Source organism: Gobio gobio (genome assembly GCF_949357685.1).
Source record: "Gobio gobio genome assembly, chromosome: 9".
In the NCBI taxonomy this organism is placed as follows: Eukaryota; Metazoa; Chordata; class Actinopteri; order Cypriniformes; family Gobionidae; genus Gobio; species Gobio gobio.
The window spans coordinates 36,309,489-36,322,481 of NC_137115.1; the positions used below are offsets into that span (position 1 = coordinate 36,309,489).

The 12,993-nt window shown below is 38.9% G+C and overlaps 1 protein-coding gene across 1 annotated transcript; it reads right to left on the bottom strand.

Annotated features, from left to right (window-relative positions):
- Window positions 1–10,640: 10,640 nt before the first annotated feature.
- lrrc4.2 (leucine rich repeat containing 4.2) lies at window positions 10,641–12,584 on the bottom strand (the record flags this gene model as incomplete). The annotated part of the gene is made up of 1 exon (XM_079825231.1): window positions 10,641–12,584. Exon 1 carries the CDS (start codon window positions 12,579–12,581, stop codon window positions 10,641–10,643), a length of 1,941 nt encoding a protein of 646 aa, XP_079681357.1. The 5' UTR covers window positions 12,582–12,584.
- Between the last annotated feature and the right edge of the window lie 409 nt (window positions 12,585–12,993).

The window sequence follows — 12,993 nt, forward strand, 5'->3', positions numbered from 1 at the left end:
CCCCTTTAACAATCAGACAAAAAGGTACTGTACAAGACGGCTTTTCAGAGGGAAATAACTACAATCCCATGAAGCATAATTGAATTTAAAAAGGATGGAGAAATATACAACTTCTCATTTACAAATATTTATTGTAAATAAAAAACAATATATTATAAGTTTATCGCAAAATATGCAAACATACAAACATACAAACATTTAAGTATTTGGAGAGTGTGGAGCGATCAACTCTATTATGCCATTTGCAGTGCTTCATTGGAGTGGGCAGAGCTAAAGAGATCTTTTGGCATGTGTTGCTTTTTTTGGCGCTGTAATTTTCTCTACAGCATCATGGGTAATGTAGTTTTTCTCTGGGAATTCCACTGTTAAACATGATAATTAAAAAAAAATTATTGAAATAATCCGGGTTGACGGCTTCATCAGAAGCAAATGCCATGGATTAACAACCTTGCAGCTTACAGTATAGGTCTGTCTTTAAAGGTTTATAATTTACCGTTAATAATAATAATGGTATATTTATATAGCACCATTCCAAAGCTCAAGGATGCTTTACAATGTAAATATACTAAAAAGGGAATATATTATTAGCAATAGAGTAGGCAATGAGAACAGACAATAGTACAAGCCATATATAATAGATAAGAAAACAATCGATTTCCCTATGAAGAAAATGAGTTTTTTTTACTTCCAGTACCTTACAAATCCAGATCCCAACAAATACATTTGAATATTCTAAATCTGGCCATCATACAACTGTTATTTTTAACAGGATTAATGCAATGATACATACAATTGTTTGGGGGGAATGTGTACCAGCCTTAGGTTATTACACAGGTCTTAGTTGAATGAACCTGGTAGATCTGCATGCCATATACATCTCTAGTCTTCATATACAATATGGCAGAGTTCACGAGGAAGTCAGGCTGTCCGGGGCTTAATTAACCCAGCCATAAAGGACAGCTCATTGCAGTGGTGAATGTCATTGAGGCCTCCACTGCTGTAGTTCCCAAAGGGATCAGGGCTAATTGCAAATACAACCTTAGCATGGGACATTGCCTTGAGGAGACATGGAAGTAGCGATGTACGCCTGTTAATGAAGCTATGGAGAACGGCGTCGCTCAGAAACTGCCGTGCGCTTCGAGATTGGATGGCTGCAATTCGCCGACTTCAATCATTTCGCTGAAATATGTGGTATTCAACTCGATGATAATTAGGTCTGTTTCAGAGAGGCGGTTAACGAAGTTACTGGAGTGTGACAGTGTATGTGGGCAAAGGACCGTAATCTGGCCTTAAAATGAAATAATAGACAATAAAAATGATTTATTAAAATGTACGAGTAAATAACAAAAATAGACATATTTTGCTGGATCTGTTTAGGCGCCTTTCCTCTATCTTCATCTCCCACACTGACAGTCTCACACACAAAAAATGCATTCACTCCCACACAAATATAAACATCAGCTGTGTTGATAAAAACAAACACCCGTCTAAGGAGGTCATGTTGATTCAGTCGGTTTTCGAACATGTCGTGTGCACCGTTGTGCCCTGTGTGGGTGCAGTAGTGTGACTCTCCTGGGGACCCAAATGTGAGGATTAAGCTAAATGAGTTTGTCAGGTTCACTGTTTCAATCCCCTCTACTCAACAAAAGAAAAGGCACTTTTGGGATTTTAATATCCTTTGCTCTGCAATCCTGCTTTCTTGCAGCCAGCAGTTTATGAGGCTTATTTTTCTCCCCTTTGCAGTGGCAAGATTAGTATGAGGCGAAGAAAGCCTCGTTTGAATTTTAAAAGCTGTAGGGTAAAATGGATTCCCCTTTTTTGATATCTATCTTTCTTTTTTAATCAATCTTTTCTTCCTTTTTTTATTTATATATTTCCACCAATTTCCTTCCCTCTCTCTTTCTACTCAGATTAAATTATTGATCTGATGACATTCACAAAAAGCAGCCCACCTTGACACTGTATGTAGAGAGGAAAGCATGATTTGAACTGCGTGGCGAATATAACACTTTGAAAAAAAGAGAACTCCCTCTCACATTTTAACGCAGAGTAAATCAATAGAGTGCATGTGTCACCCATATAACAGTGATGTGTATTGGCCTTTTGATTTGTGCATTGTTGTGAGTGTCAGCCACACTGTTTGTGCCCTGAGAGCTGCTATATTCGCTCCATTTTCCATTTTTATGTCCATCCAACTCACTTTTTTTTCAATATAGCTTATATAGCAGTGTTTATGTTGTAAGCAGTATGCAGTATCCACATTTTCTATATGCATGGGATACCTTAAATGACCTACAACATTTGTCAAAATTTGTGATAAAGACCTTACATAACAAATCAATCAGAAGTAATATTGTTAAAATTTTCTTTTCTTTTTTCTTTACCTTTGATATATTTTTGATACATTTCATTTTAGAATGCCAAGAGGTTCGACATTCTTACACAAACTGGACCAAAAATGTATCAAATGTTTTTGTTGTTTTCAGGATAATAACTGAACACCATTTGAGGTCTGTTTCATATAGAAATAAAAACTAAAATAGTATATTGCATTGCATACAGTGTATAGGGCACAGTAAGCAGTATGCTAGTATTTTATTCCATAGACTGGATTGGAGCATGTGAGCAACTGCTAAGCGATCAATATAGTATTATAACATACACACTTCACTTTTAAAAAGGTTCTTTATTGGCATGAAGAACCTTTAACATTAATGGAACCTTTACATTGCACAGGTTCTTTTAGTGAAAAAAGACTCTAGATTATTAAAACGTTCTTCACTCTTAGAATAAAAATTGTTCTTTTAAGAATTGTTCACTAAAAGGTTCTTTGGGGAACCAAAAATGTTTCTTTTATGGAATCGCTGCAAAACCCCTTTTTGAACCTTTATTTTAAGAGTGTAAAATGATGCAATGCTTTGATAAAAAAAAAAAAAAACTTCTTATGTTTTTCCACTTTTCTGGGATTTAAAGATGATGCTGGAGCTTTTTGTCTGCTTTGATATGTATAATTTATCTAAACTGCTTTGTGAGATGAGATGTGTGTAGTGTTCATGAATTAGTTAGACAGGTCCTCAGGAGACCTGACTCAGGATCTCTGCGATGTTTGAAGCGGTAAGGACTGTGGCATGTTGAGCAAACACCGAATCCCTGGCCTTGGTGCAGGCATTGGGTTATCACTCATATTTCATGCTTAGCTTTAGATCTTCTCTCTATCTCTTCCATATTTCTTTGCCTGTCTGCAATATTGACACAGATGTAAGATGTATACTATGTTATGATGTGTGAGGTTTGTTGTCAGATTGTCTCTAAATATCGGTGTATACACCCCTCCAAATTAATGAACACAGATGCAGCCGGATCATTTCCATAATGACCAGTGCAATCTACCAGTTAGCGTCTGGTTTAAGACGCGTTTTTTTGGGCAATAAATTATGCTGCAAACCCAGTAAATTGACGAGCGTAAAACCTTTGTATATCACCTTGCATCATTTAAATACTCTCCTCCCATACATTTTGCGCCTGAAAGGGAAACTCCTACAAATGCATATGCATTGTATTGGTGTTTATTGCATTACCTTTGTCTGTGTCATACACTGTCTATTCTTCTGCTCTAAGAAATAACAGAGAGAGCGAGGGAATTAAGAAAAATGAGAAGCTGCTCTGAAGCAGGTCTGGTAAAAAGGTTACTAGCTATCAGGCTTTGCCTTAGAATGAGACCCATTAATATTATGCTACAGAAATATACAGTTCTTATATCGGTACAGTTCAGTGCAGACCACAGATGTTCCATTATTTAATCAGTGTTTCCCACTGATAAAATTCTAATAGTTCACACATGAATTAATTCTGGTGTTGTGTAAGTCATTAACGCCCACAGCATTTGAGTGTGGAATCACAGTATCACCTTCTACAGTGTTTATTGAAAGTCTTACACTTTTTTTGGTAGCAAGTAGTTAGCTTACTAAATAAATCTGTTCATGGACCACAAATAATTGAATCTATACGACAATATTTAAAAGCACATCCATTTTAGAATAAATCACTTTTCAATATTGATTTTATGAAAATAGACACTAAGTGTCACTAACAACCCACATGTACCAAATTCTATATAAAAGTTTATCCTTTCTTAAAATAAATCTTTGATAGCAAGATAGCCAAATTAATTCGTGTATTTTATTGAACTGAAGCTTCTACTAGTGGACATTTCTGTGGAAAGCATTAACATTATATATTTTTTTGTCTTATTTCTTGTGATCTCATCTTGTCAGAAAGTTGTTCTCAGCATCTTGATCTTCAAAGTCTTGAAAAAGTTTTGAAAAAAATAACTTTTTGTTATGAATGATCTCTTTTATTCACTTTACCTGAAAACTACAGACAATTCTACGTGTGGCCATATATTTTAGATTTTGCAGAAATGTATGCAGGTTGCAGCCCAGGCTCATTGGAAAAACATGCCTGTGGCAACATTCTTGCAAAGCGCAAAATACATTGCGTCGTGCACGTTTTTTCGATAGTTTCAAAGTGTTTAGTTTCTTCCGGAACAGATGAACGTGAATCTGGCAATGTTTTATTATGTTGGTTTTTGTACATATCACTGCAGTTCTGAATTTAAATGTCTGGTGAGTGGCGCTAAAAGCTTAATGCTCCATCATGTTAAATAATGTTAAATAATGTACCCCTATACACTAAACCTACCCGATACTGTTAACAAAAGCAAATGTGACAAAAATTTAATTGTAACCATGCCATTTTAGCTTGTGTTTGAAGTCTTGTCTTAGAGTGTTTATCGTGGTTTGTCTTTCATGGGATTCAAGCTCTCAGCATTGCAAGTACAATTCTGTACCAGCTGAGCTGAAAAGCTGAACATATGGAGCTGGTTAAGTGATGCAAACTCCAAAATGTATTTGTTTACAAATCATGCACTATGGTAAAAAAAAATGTTTATCTTGAGGTCATAATATAATATTGTGCAAGGGGCCACATCAAAAAACAAGTCACTGATCCATAACCTGCCCCTGTAATCATACGTGTGTTAAGAAAACGATAAACTGCCTGTAGTGTTCATTTCTGTTGGAAACTGCAGTGATATGTACGTATTTTGCGTTATGCAAAAATGTCACAGGTACATTTTTCCAATGAGACCAGGTTGGCAGTTTCAATCTCATGAATTGAAAGCAAGCCTATTCTTTCATTCAGAATTTTGCACAAGTTCTGCAAGTATTTTAATATAAAACTTTATCCTTTACAGTAGAGCTCTACCTCTTAAGGAATGCGTTTTCATTGCTAATATCTTAAATGATAGCAGGTTACACATTATACTATAATCTCCGGTTTAGGTGTCATAAGGGCTTGATGGAGAAATATGATTCCTCTCTAGCAAACCGTGACCACGGTTGAACAACCAATTTATCACTTTCACATGATTCTTATTAAACCCATGTTACTTCGGATCAAATAAAAACACAACTAGAAATTCACATGCACACTTGTCATCCAGCAGACTGGTGTGAATTGTGCAAGTTGATATGTGGAGTTTGAGCAGAGGGGACGCCAACCTTGAAGGTGGCACTTCTTCATCCATGAATGCTTCATTCACAACTCCTTATGCTCAAATGTATCACAACTCAAAACCTTGAGAGGACCTTGAAAAATCTCTCTATCCTCATCTATTTTTCATGATGCCTTGTCAGATGGAATTATAGTATGTTGCCATGTTCTCGTGAAGAATACAGGGAATTTATTAGTGTGGTTTTCCTCAGCCCTGTGAATGTTTATCCTCTGCTGGTTTGCATTTAGTCAGGGTTTGGTGGCACTTAGCCACCGTGTTTGTCTGTGTCCCAAAAGCTTTAAACAGGAAGATTGGACTTTAAGTAAACAAGCAAACAAGTTCTGTATTTCAAGCAAGATAATCACGTAGGAGTTTGCAGAGGCTGGTATCCCTGAATACACACTCCTCATCCCCTTCCCGGTTTGAGTCATACCATATCGCAAATGCAACACCCACATGCACACACTCGCTTTTTTTTTTGTTCGTTTTTTGACGGCCGTCAAATCTTGTACCTTGATCTTGTGTGGCTGGTTCTGTAAAATGTACCATCTTGTGAAGTGACGACACTGTTAAAAGCATCAACCAGATACAACCAAATCACGCTAAATTAAACATGTTTCATTTTCTCCAAAATGGAATTGGACAGGCTTTTAATTTGTCGGTCTGTCAGGGAGCATTGCCACATCCATCCATTACGGCTCTGCCTGTCCTCAAACAGAAATCGATAGGAGGAAATTCTAGCTGTCAGATTGTCTTTAAAAATGTAGGAAGGCAGCTCATTCCAGTTATCACTTCAGAATGAAAGCAGAACAATGTTGTTACATCCCTCAACAGAAAAAAACGCTGTGTTACAGATATATGATTAAACTCTCGGTGGGCATCTGTCTGCTGCCTGGATATTCCTGGGGCACAGAGATACAGCCCTGCATTTTCTTTATCTGATGGGTCGATCGTGATATTTCCTGTGCAACATTCTCGGGGCGTTAGCCTTTTGTTTTTTGTAAAGTGCAGAAAATAAAAATATGTGAAAATCTGTAGAGGATGAAAAGCAAAATAACAAATCCTATTTGTTTAGTTGCCATTTAGTTTAAAGTAATTTACAAGATCACATTGTTTATCATGATCTAGTTAATGAGTTGCTTGATCCCAGATAACCTGAATGCCACCAGCTTACATCCTACACCCTTTCTGTTTTTATTTTGTTGCAATGTCATGCTTAATGAAACCTCATAGGAATGCTAAAGGAGCACATGTGTGTGTGCGCATGTTTGTGTGTGTGAGAGAGAGAGAATTACACAATAACTTGTTGTACAAGCCCAATTAGTGCATGCTTGACTGATCGCATAAACTGTGGAAATGAAAAATCCAATCCTATGCTTAATACATTTGGAAAGAATAAAGCATAAATCGTTTTATCTATATCAAAATAAAATGTAAAATATAGAAATACAGGCAGTAGGTTGATCCATTTAGACGTAATATTTTTTGAGAACTATCAAATCTTTCTTAATAATGCAGAGTATTATGTCTGTGAATATATAGGAGATTTACATATAAAATGACATAAATATGTTAACATTTATTTTTAAAATGAATATTAACATTGATAAACAATCAAATTTTACATCATTAATGAATGAAACCTATTGCATTAAATAATGTTAACAAATTGAACTTTTTGTAAAGTGTTACCATTAATTTGTCCACTTTTTAAAAAAAATGTGTCTAGCTGTTGCATGTTGTTGCAGTGCATAAACCGATAAACTTTAAAATAAATAGTTTAATATAATTTATAGTGAGACTCACTCAAAGTAATACAAATTATGTATAATATATTGCAATAATACTTTAATTTTATAGTATACCAATTAATATAAAAAAAATAACCTTTTCCTGGTGTATTTTTACTCTTAGAAATGTTGCCCCTATAATGTTCAATGAAATTGTACGTTGCAATTGATTAGAACTGCAGTTGGAGCAAAGAACTGTGGCATATTCCTCTTTTTCTTCTACTGCCAAATCATGAGAGCTAATCTTTATAACCTAGTAGAGGCCTCACCACTGTAATAACGCAAACCAGCACGCTACCCGCCCATGGCCAAGATGACCGTCAGAGCCTAGAACCATTGAAAGAAAAGACCAGCCCAGCACAGACACTTCATTAACTGATAAGCATCTGGTGAGCTCTCTTCTCTAAGGTCTGTCTCCCTCCTCATCTCTATCTATCAGTCTACAGAAAGCTAACGTATCAGTCAGCAGAAGGAGGCGGGTGAGGGGAAAATGCGATCCTCAAATCTGTCAGGATAATTGTGCGACTGATAAGTCTCCCATGGAGAATCCATCAAAAATGAGCCTTCCTCCATAGTGGGTCTCACACTGTGCTAGTGTTGACGCAGGAAGTCAATAATGTCAATTAGCGTAATAAAAAAGACGGGGAAAAGGGAAGAAAGTGATAAGCCTAATGGCGAAAGGCTGTTGTTGCTCTGATGCACATGCTATTCCCATTAAAGATCAGATATGGCATTGTTATAAAGGCTATGCGCTACCAAAGTCAGACCCGAATTCAGAAATTGTGGTTTAGTGTAAATGATTTTGAAATGACAGGAAACTCCAATATAGCAGCAACTAAGAAAACATGAGAGCAAAAAAAAAAAAAAAAAAGGATAAAAACTGTCCAGAATATAATAGAAATAAAAGAACGTCAGCTTTTATAAGGCTCATTTGCCTTTTGAAATGGAATTCAGCTGAACTTGGTCCTGGCATTACCATGAAAAAGAGATCTGCCATTTTGGCCATATAACAAAGCCATAAAAGCCATGTCACATCAACCTACTCAGAACGAGTCCTACAGGCATTAAAGATTAAATTTACAAGCCTCATCATCCACAGATACAACACCGCAGTGTGCTATAAAGCCTCTCTCTTCTGAATAATGTAAAAACATAAGGACATGTAATGGTCTAAGGGTGTTTTTGTGTGTGTGTGTCATTGCAGCGCTTTGGTGGTGGGTGTGCTCTGGCCTGGCTCTGTTCTCTGAGGGCAGTAAATTGCTGTGTGTGAGGGAGGTAAAGGCAGGGTTTCGGCAGCCACAGATCTACGGATGCCCCTTCCCCTGATTACAGCCTGCCCCTACTCTTTCCCCCATTCTAAAAATGTACAGCATAATGGCACATTAGTGTCCACTGGAGCCTAAAAAGGCTCCTACTTTGCATGACACGAGAGAAAAAAGCTTAATCTTTTGTTGCAATATATTAGATACATGCTGAGTTAATGACGAATGTTGTGGTAAAATATTATCTTTTTAACATCTTAATGCAAACTCTCGCCAGAATAATGCTGCTGAAGGAACATTTTCTATTGTAAGTCCTTAGTTAAGTTGAATGTTTCATCAGAAAACAACCTAAATCATAACCCTTAAATGTGTCTCTTCCAAATCTCTCTCTCAGCCTCTAATTTGGTAGATGTCGCAGGTTAAGCAGATCAATAAAGGATTGTATTAAATGCTCAACCCTCATGAATCAACCCTCTTAACATATGCTTCAGCTGAAGCACACTGCTTCCTGAGCTTTGAACGAGGCAAACCATAACTTCGTTTTAAATGAGTAGAGATCATGTTTCAAATAACATTCAATCATTAAGCACTGCATCACAGCAACATAGGCTGATGAGTTTGTGTGTGCGACTATGTGTGTCTACATGCACAAACCCATCACACATCTTTTCGAGATTAAGACATCACCACATTCCTGTAGCCAGAAATTTGACCATATGACATTTCATTACAGTGTAAATCTAATTCACTGTATCAGTGAAATCAATTTTCAGAAATGACAGAGAAGCGTAGTGTTTGCTACTTTCTATAACCTCTTATATTGTCATCAGGATTGCATAATTAAGTTGAAAAAAGACAAGAGGAAGGAGTTTAGTTTAGAGAAATACAAACCAAATGTTTTCTTTTTTATTGTTGTAACCTCTGTAGACTCCTCATAAAAATAGTGTTGCTCAAAATAAGGACAAAAAAAAATTGCTGTTGGAGCGATCTCCATAAAGGAAAGTCCATAATTCACACATTCATTTGAATCCCTTTCTCAATAAAGAAAATCTGAAACCATGTTAATGTGTACCTGCAGCAAACCATCCAGCCACTGCAACCGTCTCGTAAGTCTCGTAAACTAACATCCAGTTGAGCCCTTGCGCTACTAATCTGAGGCAACTGTTGTAATGCATTTACTAAATTAGCCCTAAAAGCCACTCAAATCAAAATTAACGCAGCAGAGGATTTGAAAGAAATAGGAAAAGCAATCAAAATCCAACTCATGAAACTGGATGGAAAAACCAAAGGATAGTCAATCCGATTCGTCAAAAAACCAAGAGGAACATCAGAGTAATAGTTAGAAGGTTAAACTCAAAAAGCAAGCAGGATGTCTGTTCTGGAAACATGTAGTTAGATGCTCGCTGCAAAACTATGGCGCAGCCCGAGAAAAAAAAAAAAAAAAAACATTTGGCTGGGAGCAGTAGAACAGAGGACTCTGTAAATCCAGCTGCTCCATTCTCTCTTGGTGTCCATCCTGTGTTTTGCAATGTTTCGTTTCCTATCTCTTAAGCCAGTCTCATTTATTGCAAGTATAACATTTGGCACAATACAAATTCTTGGTGCTTTTAGAAGATAAGCCTTTAAAGATCAATCAGTGGACAGTTACTTAGAAAGTTCTCTGTATAAATGGGACTTTACTGCATCATATACAGCATGGTCTAAAAATCACAGGTTGCCTCTTTTCAAACAAATCTGACTCCGTTTGCAACATCGTATCAGCATCATCACATTTTCCCATCTTAAATAAGAGTTACAAGTTAGAAAATAGTTTAATTCATTTTCACTTTTATATAATCTGTTTCTTGTATCATCCCATAGTGGATTAATTTATATATTTATATTAATATATTTATGTATAAGCATGTACAAGAAAAACAGTCTCATTTTTGCACTGGGTACAAAAGTAATTGCTGTCTTTTCTGTTGTGCATTCTATTGCATGTTTTCATGATGAACAGAATAAAAGACAGAGCAGGGGAAGGCTGTAGGAATGTTATATCTGTGTTTCCTGTACCTTCTCCTTTGTGTGAGTTTTGATCAGGTAGGGTTCGGGGATGGTGCTGATGGTCGTGGGGCGGGGACGGTGCAGGGAGTTCCCGATGTTGTTCTCTGCCCAAGGAGCAGAGTGTGCTGGTCTGTAGGAGCTGTAGCTGGGTTTGTAGGTGCTGTTGTGATCTCTCAGGCTAGGCAACATCATTCCACTTTCACCTGGTATACTTGTCCCTGCATGGGTGGTAGGAACATTCTCCTCCATCTGAATGACCTCTATAGTCCTAGCAGCTGCCACCGTGCTCCTTTGCTGGTGCCGTTTACGCAGCTTGTAGAAAGCTATGAGCATAACGGCAGCGAGCAAGGTGACTGCCACAAAGCAGCCTATGATGATCTTGGTTGTCTTCATGACCTCGTCAAGACTTGCAGGTGGGCGTGTCGTTCCACGCACAGTCGGCACAGAGACCTGTCGAGGTGTTTGAAGTAAAACGGTCGGTGTAGAGATAAAAACTGGCTGAAAGACGGAAGGGGAGGCGGTTACCGTCTTTGGCTTGATCACTTCCTGTGAGGTGGGCTCTACTTCCTCCACTGTCACTGTAGTGAAGTAACTCAGGTTAGAAGTGTTGAGCTCAGCCGCAGTCACATTCAGGTAGGCCGAAGCATTGGAGTTGCCAGCCATGTTGGTCACCATGCAGGTGTACACACCTGTATCTGCTGACAGCACATTGGAGAAGTTTAGTGTCCCGTCATTGAGCACTGATATCCGTGGGTGATTAGAGCCATGGGTCAAAACTGTTCCATTAGGCAGGAGCCATCTAACTGATGACATAGGGGCCGTGCGACATTTGAGCTCAGCTACACGTTCAGCAGAGATGTTAAGATCCCTTGGGGCATCCAGTATGAAAGGTGCTGAGCACTGGAAAGTGCTCTGGTCCACCTCCACCAGGTAGCGTCCACGTAGATAAGCAGGGGTGTGGCAGCGGCCACAACAGGTGGAATTAGTGGGAATATACTCCCTCAGCCACCAAGCCAACCACACAACATCACAGTCACACCGCCAAGGGTTGTGGTGCAAATGAAGCTCCACCAGGTAACTCAAGGGCGCAAAAAGGTCATGGGGCAAAGAGCTAAGGTTATTATGGGCCAGGTTGAGCTCAACCAAGGCTGTGACATCATCAAATGCATTTCTCTCTATAGTGGTGATCCGAGAGTTCATAATCCACAGTTTTTTTAGGGATTTCAAACCCCTGAAGGATCCAGGTTTTATCTCTGGAAAGTAGTTCTCAGACATTTCTAGCTCCTCCAGCCCCACCAAAGGGGTCAGGACTGGCATCTCCCGCAGGTTACACATTCCAAGGTTTAAGTATTTCAAGTTGTATAATCCCTCAAAAGCACCCTCAGAAATATACTCCAGCTTCTTTAACTCTCCAAGATCCAGACGCATTAAAGAGGGAACGCGGTTAAATGCGTAGGAAGGTATGCTTTCGATAGGGTTGTTCCTGAGCCATAATTCCCGCAGTTTAGACAAGTACTCAAAAGCGCCACTTGGGATCACCGTCAATCGGTTGTCAAACAGCTCCAGTGTGTTGAGGCTGTTGAGGCCGCTGAAGGCCCCCACCTCGATCTGCCGAATAGAGTTTCTGCCCAGTTGCAGTACCTCCAGGTGACGGAGGTGTTGAAATGTGCCAGCTTCAATTGTCTCTATGCTGTTCTCCATCAGGTTTAAATGTCGTGTGGTGGCAGGGATGCCAGGGGGCACTCGAACCAGGCCGCGCCTGGTGCACACCACCTTAACAAACTGGTTACCACAGGAGCAAACAGCAGGGCAGGTCAGTGGTCCGGAGGGGGTGGCGCACACACTCCACGATCGCACCATGAGGTAGACTGCACAGAGCAGGGCTGCGTTCCAGGCACGGTGCACAGTTACCTGCCACAAGAGACTCATGATGTGGCGCGTTCATAATTCAACATCGCGTGGGGATTCGGCTGGGGAACGGAGAACAGTGGCCCTACCCTGGTTTGAGCAAGACTCTGCATCTGTTTGCCATCGACAGTGCAGGATGGTGCTGTGTTAAACACAGAGAGGGAAAGAGAGGGAGAGATGGAGGAAGAAAAAGATGAGTGGAGTAAGGGGAAAAAAGCTGACCTACAGAATAAATATATTGAAATAGAAGGCACCTACCTCATTAGCTCGGAGTGGTCCTTAGTATAATCCTTTATTTTGAAGCAAAACCCCAACACCATTCACTCATGTTTCCCACTAAGATCACTGCACAACATTTTCAGCTATTTCTCTCATAAAAGTAAAGTGGAGCATGAACTGATTTGACAAAATGGCCCCTATTAATTCCAGAGAG